Source organism: Talpa occidentalis, unplaced genomic scaffold (assembly GCF_014898055.3).
Source record: "Talpa occidentalis isolate TD23 unplaced genomic scaffold, MPIMG_talOcc4v2.1 talOcc4.5, whole genome shotgun sequence".
NCBI classification, from domain to species: Eukaryota; Metazoa; Chordata; class Mammalia; order Eulipotyphla; family Talpidae; genus Talpa; species Talpa occidentalis.
The window spans coordinates 81809842-81829337 of NW_023604861.1; the positions used below are offsets into that span (position 1 = coordinate 81809842).

General features: G+C 39.1%; 1 protein-coding gene across 1 annotated transcript in view; it reads left to right on the forward strand.

The window, feature by feature from the left end:
• Positions 1–14962, forward strand: part of ANXA4 (annexin A4) — a 57255-nt gene extending 42293 nt beyond the window's left edge. Inside the window, exons 9-13 of the mRNA XM_037527542.1 lie at positions 4336–4429; positions 7568–7663; positions 8211–8269; positions 9416–9538; positions 14777–14962. Coding sequence (XP_037383439.1) covers positions 4336–4429; positions 7568–7663; positions 8211–8269; positions 9416–9538; positions 14777–14836 — 432 coding nt within the window. The 3' untranslated portion in view covers positions 14837–14962. The remainder of the gene's footprint in view (positions 1–4335; positions 4430–7567; positions 7664–8210; positions 8270–9415; positions 9539–14776) is intronic.
• The last annotated feature ends 4534 nt before the right edge of the window (positions 14963–19496 follow it).

Genomic DNA, 19496 nt, shown 5'->3' on the forward strand with positions numbered 1-19496 from the left:
AAAAAAAAAAAAAAAGAATGTTCTTCAGAGCCTTTGCGGATAGCACAAACCAACCACAAAATAAACAACAGGGAAATACCTGAAATATCTGCATCAATTCTCGAAACTATGGAGGAGGACTATTAAAATGCCGGATAGGGGGCCTCCCTGATGGCGCAGGGGTTAGGACGCAACCTATGAAGCAATCTGCAACAACTGCAGCACAAGTTCAATTCCCGGCCAGCCAGGGAGAAACCCACATGGCAGGAAAAACCTCTCCTGTCTCGCCCACTGCTCCCCTCAGTAGTGTATGTCGGTCGGTCTGCCTTTCTGTTCCCCACTCTGTCTCTGGTGAATCCTCTCACCCCCCCGCATCTCTGGCCTGTACCCCAATTCTTGTATAAAAATAAATAAATCTTTCAAAAAAAAAATTGCCGGATAGGCAGCAAACCTAGTCAAGGACAAAGGAAAGCCACTCCCGAGGAGAAAAGAGACTGACTCCCGAGCCCCGCCCAACTGCAAGCAGGCACAGTGGCTTCGTGCAAACAGAAAGAAACTATTTAAAGTCTTGCGTCTTAGTCCCCTCGCTGGATTAGCACAAGTTCTCTTACTTGAACTTTATCTTAGTGAAAATTGAGGAGTTAAGGCCTCCCCGGTGGTGCAGCGGTAGAGCCCTGGGTTGCGAAGCTGCCCGCGGCCTCTGCGGCGCTGGTTCAATCCCCGGCTGCTCCCCGGCCACCGGAGGAGGGTCCCACATGGCACGCAGACCTCTCCTGCCGCCCGCTGCTCCCCTCAGCAGTGTACCTCGGTCCTTCTGCCTGCTCTGCTCCCTGCTCTGGCTCTGGTGAATTCTCTCACCCTCCTGCGCTTCTGACTGTACCCAGTGCATGTATAAACAAAACAAACAAATAAATAAATAAATAAAACATGCCTCTATTAAAAAAAAAAAAAAAAAGAAAAAGAAAATTGAGGAGTTAGAGAAGAATCCATGCACCTTGAGCTGGGAGGAAAAACCAGGTCAGGATAGACTGTTCATCACTTAAGGATGAAAGAGCAATGAAAATCTATAGCTCAGCTCAAGCCATGTACCCTGTGAACAAACTGAGACCCAAAGAGGGGCAAACACTAAGAAAAAGACAGATTTCAAATTGCTTTGGACTTTAAAATAAATGAGAGGACAACAGAGTTTATTTAAACAGAGCTTTAAAAATACAATGAGAAAATAGCAGAGATGAACATGGAGCTAATAATGGAAAGGCAAACAGATATTTAAAAAAAATTAAAGGAGCTAGACGAGTTGAACAGAAATGTCCTTAGATGAAACAAGGAACACTAGAATTTTAATGTTTATTTGAAGTAGGATGATCTGAAATGACACTGCAGAAAACAGAATCATTGTTGTAGAAAATGATGCTGAAGAAATATCCAGAATTCAGGAGAAAAGGACAGGGAGATCAGGAAGAGGAGCAATATAGAGGACAGACAGTGGAGGATAGAATGTGACAAGAAGGGTGTGTATTTAAATGTATTATAAAGGTAAATATAAAGTGTGGTCTTGGTGTAAGAATAGCAAGCAAACAGTGGAATGGTCAGAAAATCTGAGAGGAGAACCAAGCCTATATGAGAATATACAGATATCTTCTCAAGTCAGTGAAGAAAATACAGGTTATATAGTGGAGTTGGACAGAATAAATTAAATTCCTACTTTCACTTCCCATCAAAAATGAATTCCAAATAGACTGAAAATTTTAGTGTAAATAAATGCTGTCAGAAAGACACTATCAGGGCCTCCCTGGTGGCACAAGGAGTTAAGACACAACCTATGAAGCTGTCCACAGCCTCTGCAGCACGATTTCGATCCCTGGCTGGCCGGGGAGCAACCACATGGCGCAGCAGACCTCTCCTGACTTGCCCGCTGCTGCCCCCAACAGTGTACTTCGGTCAATCTGCCTGTTCTGTTCCCCACTGTTTCTGGTGAATCCTCTCACCCCCAACACCTCTGGCCCGTACTCCAGCTCTTGTATGCATAAATAAATAAACCCTTTGGCGCAGTGGTTGAGTGCTGGGCTGCGAAGCTGCCTGCGGCCTCTGCAGTGCCGGTTTGATCCCCGGCCGCCCGTGAGGGTCCCACATGGCGTGCAGGCCTCTCCTGTCACACCCGCTGCTCCCCTCAGCAGTGTATTTCGGTCAGTCTGCCTGTTCTGTTCCCTGCTCTGGCTCTGGTGAATCCTCTCACTTGCCCTCTTTCATTAAGTTAACATGTTCTAGTTACTCTTGCTGTCTAACAAACCACCTTAAACTTAGTGACAAAACAACCACCATTTTATTATGCTCATTGATTCTGTGGATCACTAATTCAGACATGGTATGTCACAGCTGATTTGTCTCTGCTCTGCAACACCTGAGGTCTTAGCTGGGCAGACTTGGACAGCCGGAGGGTACTCAAATGGCTGGGGGTTGGAGGCTCCATTACTCATGGGTCTGGCATCTGGGCTGAGATGATTCAGAGACTCATCTGGAACTGCCGAAAGGAGCCCCTACCTGTGACCTTTTCAGGTAGCTTTGGTTTCTCAGAGCATAGTGGCTGGGTTTCTGGATCCAGCATCTGGACAGCCCACCTTCCAAGAGAGCCAAGCTGCTGACCTTTCATGACCTAGCCTCAGAAACCAGCTGCACATCCATCATACTTTGTTGATTGAAGCCATCACAAGCCTGCCAAGATTCAAGTTAGAAAAACATTGAATTAGAGGAACTTTCATGCCCTTAACAGTTTTAAAATCCATGACTCTAAATAAGTGAGGAATTAGAGAAAGAAGTGAGAAAACAGATGGGTAGATGAAGGTAAGCCCGATGCGTGACAAAAGTTTAAGGGTATTTTGAGAAATTTAACAAGCTGATTATAAATGAACAATGAGTTAAAACTTTTTAAAATAAAATCCACATACCATAAATATTATCATCATATCCACTTTGAAATGTGCCTTTCAGTAGTGTTAACTATATGCTCATTGTTGTGCAACAGAACTTTTTTATCTTACAAAACTAAAACTCAGTACCCATTAAACAATGCATTTCCCACCCCGCCACCCCTAGCCACTGGCAACCACTATTCTACTTTCTGTGTCTATGAGTTTGACTGCATTAGATACTTCATATAAATAAAATCATACTGTATGTCTTTTTGTGGTTGACTCATATGACTTAACTTAAAGTCTTCAAGGTTCAGTACTCCATGATTTTATATACCACACTTTGTTTATCCATTCATGTGTGAATGGACATTTGGATTGCTTCCATCTTTTGGTGCTTCTGAATATTGCTGCTATAAACATGGGTTTGCAAATATCTCTTTAAGATCCTGTTTTCAATTCTTTTGCATATATACCCTGAAGTAGTGTTGATGGGTCATATGATAATTCCTTTATTTTTTGGGGGGGAGGGAGGGGAAAGAACCACAGTGTTTTCCTTATTGGCTGCATCATTTTACATTCTCATCAACAGTGCACGTGGGTTCCAGTTTCTCCACATCTACTCCAAATCTTGTTATTTTCTATTTTTTTTAATAGCAGGCACTCATATTACCTCACTCTGTGAGGTAATATGAACAATGGTTTTGATATATCAGTATTACAGTTAAAGTGACCCAGAATCCATTTCTTATTATTTCTACCTTGTTGAAATATAAGCAGTTACTATCTGGGTCCTGGTTCTGCTGTGGAACTTCTGAGGCCTTGAGCAAATCACGGGTCATTCTAGAGAAGTGTTGTCTAAGGGAATTTGGACAACAAATGGCCACTGAGCACTGCAATGTGGTTAGCATAACTGAGTTGAATTTTATTTAATTTGAATAAATTTAATAATGTATTTATTATTTGTTAAATAAATATTATTATAAATAATACACAGTATTTATTTATAATAAATAAGGAAGATGCCTCATTTTCCAAAGAAAGCATTGGAAAGAAAGTAAAAAAGTGTACTGCCCAGAATTGATAATTACTTATAACTATTTCCCCTTGGTACAAAGAACTGATTATACATGCAGTTAGTGGCTACTGTCTGGGACAGTCCAAGTCTATGGCATTTCTTTTAGCTCCTAAATTGGAGCCATGTAATCAGTCCTTAAGGAACTGCTGGTGTTTGCCCTGACTCTCAAGGAGATATTGTGGGATCCCATTAATTAATTCCTAAGGAAAAATCCTGAGTCATTTCCAGTCACTGCCAACACCACTTCTACCATCATCCACCAACAAAATAAAACAAAGCCAGCTTAGCTCTTTGAAGTTGTGGAAATATTTGGATATGCCCTGGCACCTTGTCTGTGATGTTTTAAACTTGTGCTTTGTTTGGTTTCAGGACCTGTATGAGGCTGGAGAAAAGAGATGGGGGACAGATGAGGAGAAATTTTTAACTATTCTCTGTGCCCGGAATCAAAATCATCTGTTGCATGGTAAGGCACCTGCCTCTTTTTCCAAACAAATATTGGAAAGATAGTTAAAAGTGTACTGCCCAGAATTGAAATTATTTGTAACTGTTTCCCCTTTACTTGGTACAAAGAACTGACTATACTGAACTGGCTCGAATGTCTTACCTTGGAAATGTATGAATGCAGCGATGTGTATGACCTCCAATTTTTGAAAAATTAATTATGAATAACTAGCAGATATACAATGTATTCATAATTTAGTATTCCTATGTATAGGAAAGCAACCTTCATAGTCCTTTCTATAGAGTAGCCCTATTAAAATTTAGTTACATAAGAAAAAAATCAATAAGCAATAAAGTAGAAATATTAGTCAACATTTATTCCTATTTAACACCCACATTGTAAAACTAATAGAAGTGAATTCTCTAGGGGTTATATTGCATAATATGAATAGCAGATAACTGCAAATTTTATTTCCTATGTGTAAGGTTTCTAATTTGCCTCTGATAATACTTATCTTTGCAATTTTTAACTTCTTTGGGGAAAAGATATAATTACAGAACATTTGTTGTCAGCTTTGTTTTCTTCTTGTAAACAGCAATAAAGATCTAATAAGATATTTTATCTTTTATATAAGCTCTTTTTATATATATTCTATATCCTGAATTTCATAAACCCACTAAGCCTTTATAATCATACACAATTTAAAAAGCTTATGGGAACCCTAAGAAGGAAGAGATTGCTAAATTGAAAACATAAATTGAAAAGTATAACACATTGGGAAGTTGCACTTATTTCATGTATTCCACAGTGACAAGAAATAGGTGATTACTCCTGTTAGTAAAGGTCATGGGCTACCATCAGATGCACAAACTTTGCACTCTAGGTTCCTTTGTCTTTTTTTGCTGGATTACAATACTAATAACACAGATCTCCCCCTGGTGGTACTTTTCAGGAACTGCATGTCCTCAGAAGCGGATTTAGTGCAAAAAGATTTGTAACAAATACTCACTTCCTGGTACAAGTTAATAATTGGGCAATTTTAAAATAACTGTTAACCACCAGAAGAATTTAGTTTAAGTACTATTTGGACCAAGAAGGCATCATAGTTTTCCTACTAACAATAATAGTATGAATTGACAATAACTAAGATAGTATTAATAATTATCTTCCTGGTGCAATGCCAGTCATATTATAAGCATTGTCTGTTCAGTATCCCCCATGGAACAGTCATTACTGTCCCTTTTTTTCAGTGTAGAAAACTGATTTAGAAAATGTGTCACTTAGAATTTTTGATTTCAAGCAACAGACACTGGCTCCAACTTAAGAAAAGAAGTACTATGAAAATGGGAAAGAAGGAATTAGAAAATGTTGGTGGCTCACTGGATTGAAGGGAGCGCTAAGCAAGTCCAGGAAGAACAGAAATAAAGGCAGTTCTGGGAATTTCAGTGGAAGGGATGCATGGATTTTATTTCTAAGGCAGTGTTTCTCAAATTCCAGTCTCTAAAAATGCTTATTCCTGTGGCCCTGCTTCACGCTGATTGACTTAAAAGTCTCTAGAGTGACACCTAGGAAGTACATCAGGTTTCCCAGGTGATTTTTCTGTTTTCTGAGGGTAAAGATGACTGTTTTGTATGTGATCTGTTCCATTAAAAAAATTCCTGGAGTTGGGCCTCCCCGGTGGCGCAGCGGTTGAGCGCTGGGTTGCGAAGCTGCCCGCAGCCTCTGCGGCGCCGGTTCGATCCCCGGCTGCTCCCCGGCCACCGAAGGAGGGTCCCACATGGCACGCAGACCTCTCCTGCCGCCCGCTGCTCCCCTCAGCAGTGTACTTCGGTCCTTCTGCCTGCTCTGCTCCTCGCTCTGGCACTGGTGAATTCTCTCACCCTCCCGTGCTTCTGACTGTACCCAGTGCTTATATAAATAAATAAATAAATAAATAAATAAGTCTTTAAAAAAAAAAAATTCCTGGAGGATAAGACTGATTTGTCCTGTTTGGGTGAGCTGCTCATGATACATGTTGGGATGAGACAGGTGTCTCTGGATTGATACCTCTGTGAGAATCACAGTCATGGAAGTGAGGCAGCACCCCCAAAGAAGGTGCTGTATCGAGTCCCGGCCAGCCAGGGAGATACCCACAAGGCGGGGCAAACTCTCCTGACTCACCCACTGCTCCCCTCGGCAGTGCTTTTGGTCCATCTGCCTGTTCTGCTCCCCGCTCTGGCTCTGGTGAATCCTCTCACCCTCCGACCCCAGCTCTTGTATAAATAAAATAAATCTTTAAAAATAAAAAGAGAGAAACAAAATAGATATCTGTTCTAAGATGTCTCCAAAAGAAGGCAGCAAGAGAGGAAAACATTTTATCATATTCAAAAACACCTGGCAAAATACCTCCAAAATTTAAACATGTTAATCTATTAAAAGGGTGCAACCAGCTGTTATCAAACATGACTCAGTTTTGAAGAGGTGATTTGTTCTACTTTTGATGAGCCAAAAGGAACAGGAACATACAGGTGATTGTCTAGCCTCAAGTTACAAAAAGATACCCTTTGCCTTCTAAGGAAACAATGAGAGAAGAAAGCAAATCTCTCCAGTGGTTAGCTCCTTTAAAAAAAAAAAGAAAAAAAAGATTTATTTATTTATATAAGAACCAGGGTACAGCTCAGATGCGCAAGAGTGTGAGAGGATTCATCAGAGACAGAGTGGGGAACAGAACAGGCAGACTGACTGAAACACACTGCTGAGGGGAGCAGGGGGCAAGACAGGAGAGGTCTGCTCCCCCACGTGGGTTGCTCCGCAGCCAGCGGGATCGCACTGGCACTGCACAGGCTGCAGACAGCTTCACAGCACAGCGCTCAACCACCTGCGCCACCAGGGAGGCACTGGTTATCTCCATTTTATGTGTGAGAAAACAGTGCCCCAGATAAGGGAAAGGACTTGCTTGATTTCCTCCCAGAGTCACTGTTCCTTCCTCCTCTCCTTGGGCATATGCCACTGGTGATAGGCCTCCTGGATTCTCACCCACATTGCTCATTAATTTCCTCTTGAAATATGTTAAAGCATAAACAGTGTGGTCTAGTTAAAAGATGTTCATTCTTTCCATATATTTTAATTTCCTCTATTCCTCTTTTGTTGTTTATAATTCCATTTTGTAATTGTTTGCAGTGTTTGATGAATATAAGAGGATATCAAAGAAGGATATTGAAGAGAGCATTAAATCGGAAACATCTGGTAGCTTCGAAGATGCTCTTCTGGCTATAGGTAAGCTAGTAGGGACTGGCGAGTGAAGAAACAGATGACAATAGATGTTCCTGCTGGTTATCAGTTTGTCGCCATGAGAATGTAGACCATTTTTTCAGGGGTAAAATTTTTATTTAAATTACACATGGTTTGTTCTGAAATTCTAAACAAAAAATATTGTATGCTCCCTAACTGTTATTGTACCACGTGGCTTTATACATTTTATATTCTCTGCACCTTTATTTCTCAGTCTATGGGAAAGAGAATTCTATATTAGCTGCATCCTGCAAGTCTGTGAATGGATAGAAGTAATAACTTTCGTATGTTATATCAATCATCATTTTGAAGTTATAAAGCTGCCTTTTGTTCTGACAGCCTTGATTCACTACTTTTCCAGGAAGTCGATGATAAATTGAAGGCTTTTTCCAGCCAATGTTCATTAAACATTGTTTAGCTAAAATTTTTCTCACAAAACAATTAAGAGATACTACTTCTTCATACCTTATAGATACAGAGGAAATAACTCCCATATTTTTCTCATAGATTTTATCTTTATTTCTTTTAACAGTAAAGTGCCTGAGGAACAAACCTGCATATTTTGCTGAAAGACTCTATAAATCTATGAAGGTAAATGACTTTATTTTTAGCATCTGAATGACTTGGGCATGTTTGTATCCGCATTTATAAGTTTACTTACATCCCCCACCCAAATTTCAACCTGAAATGGTCAATTCAATTCATTAAATACTTCATTCACTGAGTTCCTGCTAATAATAACCCAAGGTAATATTTATTAATTACTTAGGCTTTCTTTATATGTATAAATTAATTTTACCTCCAGCAGCTCTGTGGGCAGATATTATTATCTGCCCCCATTTTACAGATGAAGAAAACTAAGGTGTAGTGAAGACATACAATTTACCCAGGGTTCTAAATGAGGAACTAATATAACAGGGTAGTCCAGCTTCAGAGCCCATGCTTCTAACAAAGCATTGTTAACTCTGTGCAAGCATCCTTTCTGGGAACTAGGAAGGAGTGGAGGGTGCAGGAAAGACCAAAATGTTGTTCTTGCTCTCAGAGAACTTCCAGCCTGGAGAAGAAGGCATGTATGTGCCAGACATCAATAAGAACAAAATAAAATGTGAAGGACAGCTGGGGATCCAAATATTACAGGAACACAGAGGAAGCAGTATTCTTTTCAATTTTGGGAGAAGGGAAGGGTCAGGGAAAAAATATTTAAAGAAGTTTATGGTGAAAGATAGAATTGGACTTTTAAGGTGGTGAACTTAATGCAGTAATCACAGGTGTTGCTGTATAATGATGTACATCATCAACTTATAGAATAATAAAATGAAACGTTACTTTAATTAAAAAAAAATTAATCCTTGGCAATGAGATAAAAATAAAGGAAGTTGGTACATTTGAGCAGGACCTTACAAGAAATTTTCCATCAGAGGATTTTATAAGGAATGAAAGATTGAAAGGCATTGGGGCTAAGAATCACTGCAGGTAAGGCAGGCTCACTGGAGAACACAAGATAGGTCTCTAGAAAGACAGAGTGTGGTCTTCCTTGGTCAGATCACAGTGTTCGAGATGTGGTGGGGAGTCCAGAATTCCATAGTGGAAAGTGATACTAGTTCACAGGCTTCTAAGCTTGTGGCACAAAAGAGTCATCAAAGGAATTATGCATTATCTTGCTTTGATAGACGAAAGATGAACGCAATCAAAAAATGGCTATGCTTTGAAATGTGGGGACCTTGTTTTCTTCCTTAGGGCTTGGGTACTGATGATGACACCCTTATCAGAGTGATGGTTTCTCGAGCGGAGATCGATATGTTGGACATCCGGTCTAACTTCAAGAGGACATATGGGAAATCTCTGTACTCTTTCATCAAGGTGGGTCACTGGAGCCTTGCTCTGGCCAGAGGAAAGCTCTGATGAGAGGCTGGGTTTCCCACCTATGTATTTAAAAATATCTTGTCCTCTCTTTGGGCAGATAAAACCATTTAAAGATGGTTCTCTAATTCAATATTTCCAGTGTCCTTTCACATAGATATTTAAATCTTAATAGGGTTAGAAGCTGGAAATGTTTGTCTTCTTAATAAAGTAATTATTTCATGTTGACCCAACACAAAGAAGGACTATATTTTAATGAATACTTTTAAGAGTACCTTGTCTACCAGCTAGCAATGAAAGATAACTGTATCTTCCAGAGCCCAGGGCCAGCTGCAGTTTGCTCAAAAGAGGGGAAAGCATGTTAGTTATCCTGAACTGCTGTTCTATACCTGGCACCAGACTTCCAGGTGTCCTAAGATGACATAGAGTGATGAGATATCATTCCCATCCATGAAAACCCCTTCTGACTAGGATTTTGCTTCTTCAGGAAGCCAGAAGGGTCTTATAGTTATGAAGCCAACATCTCTCCCCCCAGATTGTTTTGTAGAGCTAAAATATAGCTAGCTGTAAGTAAAATGCTCTTTAAGATTCAAGGATGGGGCCTCCCCGGTGGCGCAGTGGTTGAGCGCTGGGTTGCAAAGCTGCCTGCGTCCTCTGCAGTGCAGGTTCCATCCCCGGCTGCTCCCCGGACACCGGAGGAGGGTCCCCACAGGCGCACAGAGCTCTCCTGCCGCCCGCTGCTCCCCTCAGCTCCCCTCAGCAGTGTACTTCGGTCCTTCTGCCTGCTCTGCTCCCCGCTCTGGCTCTGGTGAATTCTTTCACCCTCCTGCGCTTCTGACTGTACCCAGTGCATGTATAAACAAAACAAACAAACAAACAAACAAATAAATAAAACATGCCTCTATAAAAAAAAAAAGAGAGAGAGCTTAAAAAAAAAAAAAAGATTCAAGGATGACCACAAGTGAAGTTGTGGGAAAATATATTTGTAATATATATGATTAATGTTTAAAAAGCTTTTAAAAAGCACTGAAAGAGAGGAAGAGAGAAATCCAAACAGAAAACTTGTCAAAGAGAAAACATACAGGGCCTCCCTGGTGGACCAAAGGGTTAAAGTCTTAGCACTATCAAGCTATCACCAGCCACTGTGGCTTGAGTTCTATCCCCAGCCAGGGAGGTAACCCACACATGGAGCAGCAGACCTCTCCTATCTTGCCCGCTGCTCCTCTCAGCAGTGTATTTCAGTCAATCTGCCTGTTCTGCTCCTCACTCTGTCTCTGGTGAATCCTCTCACACCCATACCTCTGGCCTACACCCCAGTTCTTGTATGCATAAATAAATAAAAATAAATCTTTTTTAAAAAGAGAGAAAACATGCATTTCAAGAAAGATGAAACACAAATAAATAATGAATATATGCATTATTTAATTTTATTATATTCCATGAATTGGAAATAAAAACAAATCATCATGTACTTACCTAAAACCTTTAACAAAGTTTAGAGGGATCATAAGCAGTATTGGGAAGGTCAGGGAAAAACTCACTATCTCCTGTGGAAGGACTATAAATTGGTCTAACCTTTCTGAGAGGAGGCAATTTGGTAATAAAGATTTTTTAAAAATCTATACCTCCCATTTAGCTATTAAGTACCTAGGAATTTCTTCAGGGAAAATAATGAAAGTATGTGAATCCACAGAATGGCAGAAAATAGTTGCAAATCATAGATATGATAAGGGTTTACTGTCCAGAATATAAAAAATATTCTTATAACTCAATAACAAAAAAGGCAAATAATCCAACTTAAAAATGACAAAAAATTCATTACTTGGTGTATATGAATGGCCAGTAATCACATGAAAAGATGCTTAGCATCATTAATCATTAGGAAAATGCAAATCAAAACCATAATGGAATATCACTTTGTATCTAGTAGGATAGCTATAATTAAAAGGAAAACAACAGAAAACAACAAACATTGGTGAGGATGTGAAGAAATTGGAACTATATGAATTACTGGTGCAAATGTAAAATGGCATAGCCACAGTGGAAAACAGTTTGGCCCTTCCTCTAAAAAGTTAAACAGAGTTATCATACGCTCCAGCAATTCTAGTCCTATATACTCAAAAGAAATGGAAGCAGGAATTCAAACAGATACTCACACAGCAATATAACATTATTCATACAGCCAGCCAAGGGTGGAAACAACCTAAGAATTCATCAACAGATGAGTCAATAAATAAAATGTGAAATGTGGTCTATACATATATTTAAAGAATGAAGTTTCTGATATATGGATGAACTCTGGAGACATGTTAAGTAAAATAAACCATAACCAAAAAGATAGATATTGTAGGATTCCACTTATGTGAAATATTTACAAGAGTTAAATTCATAGAGACAGAAAGAAGATAAGAGGTTACAAGGAGTTGGGAGAAGAGGAGAATAGGGAATTATTACTTGGTGGTTATTGAGTTTCTTTTAGGATGATTAAAGTGTTTTGGAAAAAGCAATGATGGTTACACAACATTGTAAATGTAGTTAATGCCACCGATTTATACATTTAAAATGATTAAAATGGCAAATTTTTATATATATGTTGCCAAAAATAAAATCTGTGAAAGAATTTGAATAAAATTATTTCATTAAAAATGTGACAAATGGAGCCTCCCTGGTGGCACAGGGGGTTAAGATGCAACCTATAAAGCAATGAACAGCCACTGCAGCAAGAGTTCGATCCCCAGGCAGGGAGCTACCCACATGGTGCAGCAAACCTCTCCTGACTTGCCCGCTGCTCCCCTCAGCAGTGTATTTCAGTCAGTCCGCCTGTTCTGCTCCCCACTCTGTCTCTAGTGGATCTTCCCACCCCCCCATGCCTCTGGCCTGTTCCCCAGTTCTTATATGCATAAATAAATAAATCTTTAAAAAAATGTGAAAAATGCACTAAATATTATATTTTAACCTATAGCATTATATTTCTTATGTTATTTTACATTATTTAGACTTGTATGATACATTTATAGTATATGATTTGTTATATACTATTATTTTTATTAACAAATAGGTGATTATTCAAATTATAGAAAATCCATACAATGTAATACTATATAAAATAAAAATGATAGACTACAAAAATAATGATTGACTTGGAATTATCACTATAAATATATTTATATATTATATATGTATGCACATATGTATAAGTATATGTGTTTACACACACTAACATAACAATGGAAAGATTAAAAATAAAGAATACATTGTTTCCTAAATAATAATCACCAAAAGAAGCAGAATAGAAATAGAAAACTAAGTAAATAATAGGAAAAATGACAGAGGTAAGATAGAAACTTAAGTTATATTAATAAACTCCCAGTTTAGGTAAAAATATAAAATCCTACTCCACAATAACATGTAAGAAACTTTTTTTTTTAAGATTTATTTATTTTTTAAAGATTTATGCATACAGGAGCTGAAGTACAGGCCAGAGGTGTGGGGGGTGAGGGAACCCACCAGAGACAGAGTGGGGAACAGAACAGGTAGATTGACTGAAATACACTGCTGGGAGGAGCAGCGGGCAAGTCAGGAGAGGTCTGCTGCACCATGTGGGTATCTCCCTGGCCGGGGATCGAACTCACACTGCAGGGCCTGCAGATAGCTTCATAGGTTGCGTCTTAACCCCTTGTGCCACCAGGGAGACCACATGTAAGAAGCTTTAAAAAAAAAAAGGCCAGAGAAAAGACCTTTTGACAAATGTCAAGTTTTGATAATGAACTTTTGACAAAAAGAACTTTTGACATCCATTATAGTAAAAAGAAGAATTTAAGGAGAAAAAGCATTAAATAGGAGAGTAGATCACTTTATATTGATAAAGCAATGATTCATGATAAAGAGTAAATTGTCATGAAACTTTAGAATGCCAAATTGTCATGAAACTTTAGGATGCCAAACATACAAAAAAGAAAAGAGGCTCCAAAAGAAATGCTAGTGAGAGATTTTAACACATCCTTGTTCTTTGGCAGATAGATAAGACAAAGTACAAATAAGGACATATTAATATTTATTTTAGTAAATATACATTAAACTTTGAACCTAATAAAGTGATCCCATTATTCCTAGTGTTCATGAAGCTCTAACAAAAATTGATCTATTAATCAGACCATTAAAAAAATTCTATATAGGGGGTCTCCCTGGTGGTACAGGGTTAAAGACAGTGCAATCAATCTATTGCCAGCCACTGTAGCACGAGTTCGATTCCCCGGCCGGCCAGGGAGCAGCCCACATGGCACAGCAGACCTCTCCTGTCTTGCCTGCCTCTCTCCTCAACAGTGTATTTCAGTGGATCTGCCTGTTCTATTCCCCACTCTGTCTCTGGTGGATCCTCTCACCCCCCACACCTCTGGCCTGTACCCCAGCTCTTGTATGCATAAATAAAGCTTTTAAAAAATTTTATATAGAAATTATAGAACCTTTCTAGAAGGCTATATTGCAACTCAGATCAAAAGCTTGAGAAAATGCATGATCATTAATCCAGTAATTCCCATTTTATGAAAATGTATCTGAATAAATCATCAAGAAAATGCAGAAAAATTTAACTGTAACATGCTTATTGAGGCCGTGTTTATAATAGTGAAAAATTGGAAATGACATAAATAGCCAATATGATATGAGGGTGAATGAGTAAATTATTTCACCCAGGTATATATAGTGCAATAATCTTTAACCATTAAAGAATGATGCTGCAGAAAAAACCATTAAATACATTAAAATGGGGAAATATTCATACTATTTTAAGTAAAAAAGAAGAATATAGAAGAACACTGCAGTCTCATCACATTCAGAAAAAACCATTTAATACATTAAAATGGGAAAATATTCATACTATTTTAAGTAAAAAAGAAAAATATAGAAGAACACTGCAGTCTCATCACATTGGAATCAGTATACATAAAAAAGTCTGGAAGAATATATTCACTAGCCAAAATGTTAAAAATAGTAATCTCTAGATGGTAGAATGATGGATGATTTTTATGTTCTTTTATGTCTTTATTTTCACCATTGAATTAGTATTACTTTTGTAAAAAAAAAAAAAACATTAATTTATTAAATAAGATGTCTTTTAAATAAAATCTCTTAGAAAAAATCCAGACAAGCTTGAAAAAAGTTAACCTAGATGAATCTGAGTTGTGTATTCCATTTTAAAACCCACTGATCTGACTGTAGCTTTGTTTCTCTTGCCCCCAGGGGGACACATCTGGAGACTACAAAAAGGTACTGCTCATTCTCTGTGGAGGAGAAGATTAAAATAAAGTCCCAGAGGATAAGAGGATTCCCAGTGCTTTGAATTTTTTTGACTTTATTTTTCTACACTGCTATTAACATTATCTCAGCCTGCTTATTTCCAATTAAAACGCCTACAGATGCCTCCTAGGATATAGACTGTCTGTATTATGATTCATCTGTAATTAGCCATTATGATGCTTTAAAGCTGTACTTGCATTTCAAAGCTTATAAAACTTAAAAGGATATTTAAAATTAGAAATGTTCTTGCTTGTTTGTGTTTCACAGAAATTGGAATATATTAAACTATTTCATGTTTTGTTTTCGATGAAAAACTATTAAAGTGAAAAATTGTTCTTGAATCACCTTTCTTCCCTAGTTCTACTTTTTTAGAGTGACTAGTAATATCTGATTTTGAAATTGTGAGCATCTAGTTAGTAAGACTAACCATCAAATTTGCTGCTTCACACAGTCATAGTTTGAAAACATCTACTCATCTCCTTTGATTAAGGTTGGTTTATAGTACTACTTGGTCTTTACTAAGTTTGATGTGGAAGAGTTCCTTCATCACATCTCATATGAAGGTCACTTACTCTTTCCAGGTTGAAACACATCAAAATCACTAACTTATCTGAACAATTCAAATTCTGAGCATAGTTTTAAAGATATTATGTGTCTGATTACCAAATATAAATGCTGAATATGCCACAATAATATGGTTAATATGGTTAAATGTCTTAATCTAGCTTGAAGATGAATGGGAAAAGGACAAATATCAAGCTAAGTATTCTGGTGATGGATGTTATGATCAGAATTTATTTTTACTTAAAGGAAATACATGTTTTTGTGCTAAAAATAATTTTAAATTATTTTTGATTTTGTTGATTTGCAGTAATGTACATTTCAACTCTAAGTTTACTCAGAAAGTGCACTTGGACTTAATTCAAAAGTTCAGTCTGTATACAACATAGAAAAATAATTTTAATAAAACATGGTGTCTTTCCTGATTGACTTTCCTACTTTTGAGTTTTTTTCACCCTGGACTCTGAAAGCAGATTTTTTTTAAGATTTATTTATTTTTTTAAAGATTTATTTATTTATTTATTCATGCACACAAGAACCTGGGTACAGGCCAGATGTGCGGGAGGGTGAGAGAATGAATTTACCAGAGACAGAGCCAGGAGCACAACAGGCAGCGGACCAAAAACACTGCTGAAGGGAGCAGCAGGCTAGGCAGGATAGGTCTGCTGAACCATGTGGATATCTCCCTGGCTGGCCAGGAATCAAACACGTGCTGCAGAGGCTGTGGACAGCTTCACAGCACTGCGCTCAACCCGCTGCGCCACAGGGGCGGTCCCTGAAAGGAGATATTTTTGAATGACCCATGCTACTGAAAGTTTCTATCAAGAACTACTACATCACCAAAAAAAAAAAAAAAGCCTATTTTTGTCTTATGTGCCCCTAGTCCTATAAAACTAATCTTTCTATACACCAACACCAATGATATAAAATAACATATTTAACTTAACCTGGGGAAATGAGGGCTGCTATCTGTTCTACTATGTAGAACATTTATGTTAAAAAATAATATTTGTTATCTTTGTTAATTCTATAATTATTGTATCTTGATGGATGAAATATAAAATTGTTTCTATTTACCTATTATAAGTGGTTGAGCTATTGAGCTATTACATGAATCCTTAGTGATTCCAGTTAATTAAAGGAAATAGTACTGCTGCTTCTGTTACCTGCCCAGAAAAGTATGGAATCTCCAAATCAACTTTCATTGACATCAGAAGCATTACAGGGTGTTTGTTTATTGTTGTTGTTTTGTAGTTTCATCTTTAATTTATATATCACTTAGCAAAAATTTTAAAGTAATTATTTGTACTTTTTTTTAAAGATTTATTTATTTATGCATACAAGAACTGGGGTACAGGCCAGAGGTGTGGGGGTGAAAGGATTCACCAGAGACAGAGTGGGGAACAGAACAGGCAGATAGACTGAAATACACAGCAGCAGGCGAGTCATGAGAGGTCTGCTGCGTCATGTGGGTAGCTCCCTGGCCAGGAATCAAACTCGTGCTGCAGTGGCTGCAGATAGCTTCGTAGGTTACTGAAAGGACTGGCACAGTAAAGAGAAGGAGAGCCAGCCTAAGTTTCTCACAGGCAGGAACTTCATTGCACCCGGGCGAGGTTCGCCGACCCCCGTGGGGGTTGGAGAAGTCGTACCTCTTGTCAGAGAGAGATGTCCTTTTAGAGGGCGAGGAAAGGTTAGGCGGGAAACTGGGTATGTGGAACTGAAGTTGTTTTTTATTCGTTGGTGGTTTTTGGTTGATCCCTGTCAGGTCTTGTTTGTGTCAGGTGGAGGCCTCTGGTTCCAGGAGCTGAGGCAAAGGTGGAATTCCCTCTGCAGTTTCAAGGCCCCTCTTTGTGCCCATGACCTGGGACCCTCACCAGGCCCTCTGCTCTGACCTTACAGTTGCGTCTTAACCCTTTGCACCACCAGGGAGACCCTATTTGCACTTATTGATGGGGAAGTTTTCTAGAACCCAGGATAAAGCCACCCTGGAGAAATGTTCATTGTATTAGCAGTGCTGCTTTTCTATCCTACTTCCCATTTACATTTATTCAGTGGACCCGGTTTTCCTGTCTTTAATAAAAATTCAGATAGAGGATGTAATTTTGACTTTTCTGGTCACTCTTAAGTCTTAAAACGTCCAACTCTGCAGTCTCTTATGTTCATAAAACAGTGTCATGTCAGTAATTAATACATCTTGTCAAAATTCTGAACTTGATTTACAGTTGAGACATCTTTCCTCATTCAGTTCTAGCCTACTGCCAGCAGGAATCTGGGTTTTGGGGAAAGTTAGAAGCCCTCTAACTTTAGAGGGCTCCTCTTACTCCATCCAGGCTTCCTTCCACAACTTTCCCCCAACTCCAACTATGCCTGGGTAGTAGTTGGAGGAGGAGGAGTGAAGAGAGTAAAGGGGAGCAGGTAGTTTATTACCTGACTGACATGGCAGTGAAAGATCAGCATTATTTGAGTTTGGCAGTTGTTTAAACCTGATTCTTGTGTACATTCACCTGGGTTCCTTTATGAACCCCCTCACTCATCTGCTGTTGAAGGCAAGGCATTTGCAAGGTAAATGCAGTACTCTTTTTTCAGCCCCTAGGAATTCCAATGATACCTTCTAAGCCCTCCTGGCCAATGTCTATTTCCCCTTCCACCCAGGGCTCTTATAGGGAATCTAAGATAGTCCCATGCCTGTCTGTCTCACAGTGGTCCACACCTGTTCCATGGGAAGCACTTGCACTTCCTTTATGCTTACAAATTATGGGTTTGAGGCTGATCCCCATGCCAGCCATCATTCTCTGACCCTCCCCATGGATGCCACACCCCTGTCTTTCACTAAACTGCTCAGCCAGCCTCGGTAGGCTTAGATTTCTTAGCTGTGAATCAGAAACCATTTCCTCAGAGGCCCCAAACTACGTATTCTGCTGATGGGAATATAAACTGGTGCAGTCATTTCAGAGAGCAATTTGGCAATAGCTAATTGCCAAAAGTCCCCAACAAACCCATTCCTGGGGATCTATTTGGTGGTCTTTTGCACATGGTGCTTATTAATGCTATAAGAACATTAAAGTAGAAACAACCTAAATCCCACAATAAGGGAAAGCATTAAAAAATAATGGACTAGAGGCCTCTCCTGGCGGTGCAGCGGTTGAACTCTGGGCTGCAAACCTGCCCGCAGCCTCTGCAGGGCTGGTTGGATCCCTGGCCACTGCAAGGGTCCCACATGGTGCGCAGACCTCTCCTGCCGGGTCTGCTGCTCCCCTCAGCAGTGTATTTCGTCAGTCTGCCTGTTCTGTTCCCCGCTCTGGCTCTGGTGAATTCTCTCACTCTCCCGCACTTCTGACTGTACCCAGTGCTTGTATAAATAAATCTTTAAAAAAAAATGGACTAGTTACACAATGAACAGCGAAAATTAACTAGATCTATCAACTCGGTATCTTAGAGGCAGAAATTTGGAAGTAGAGAAAGGCACAGAATGACAGGTACAGTATGATACCATTAACGTGTCTAAACTGGCAAAAGAAAATATATTGCTTACAGGTGTAAGAACCTATCTGGGAATAATGATATACACCATTCTCAGGATAGTGGTCACCACAGGGGAGGGAGACAGAGAAGAAATTTCTACCTATCTGCATTGTTGTGGTTAAAAGAATGAATCAAAGGAAATTATACTTAAAATGGATTCTTGTCCATAGGTGTCTATCAAATTATTCTGAGTAATTCATTACACACATTTTGCTTTAAAATGTTTTACTATAGTATTTTCTTTTTTTTCTTTTTTTTTACAAGTAGCAGAAGGGGGTCATGGAAGGAAAGGAGCCTGTCCAGAGTCCATTAACAAAGACTGCACACTCCAGGCGGACACCTGTAAATTCTGCTGGTTCCTCCAGAAGGCACTTTTAGCCCCGACAACCCTGATACCATCGCCTATTCAGACATCTCACTGCCACTGGGAGGGAAGGAAAGGTGTGCTAGTGTTAGTTTATTTGTTCTAGAGTGGTGGAGGGTTGACATTTAAGAAACCCTAGGGACTAGCAAAGCTCCACACTTCAGGTCCCGAGTCCTAGGAAAGAAACGGCCCGCGTCCCCAGCGTGAGCTGAGTTC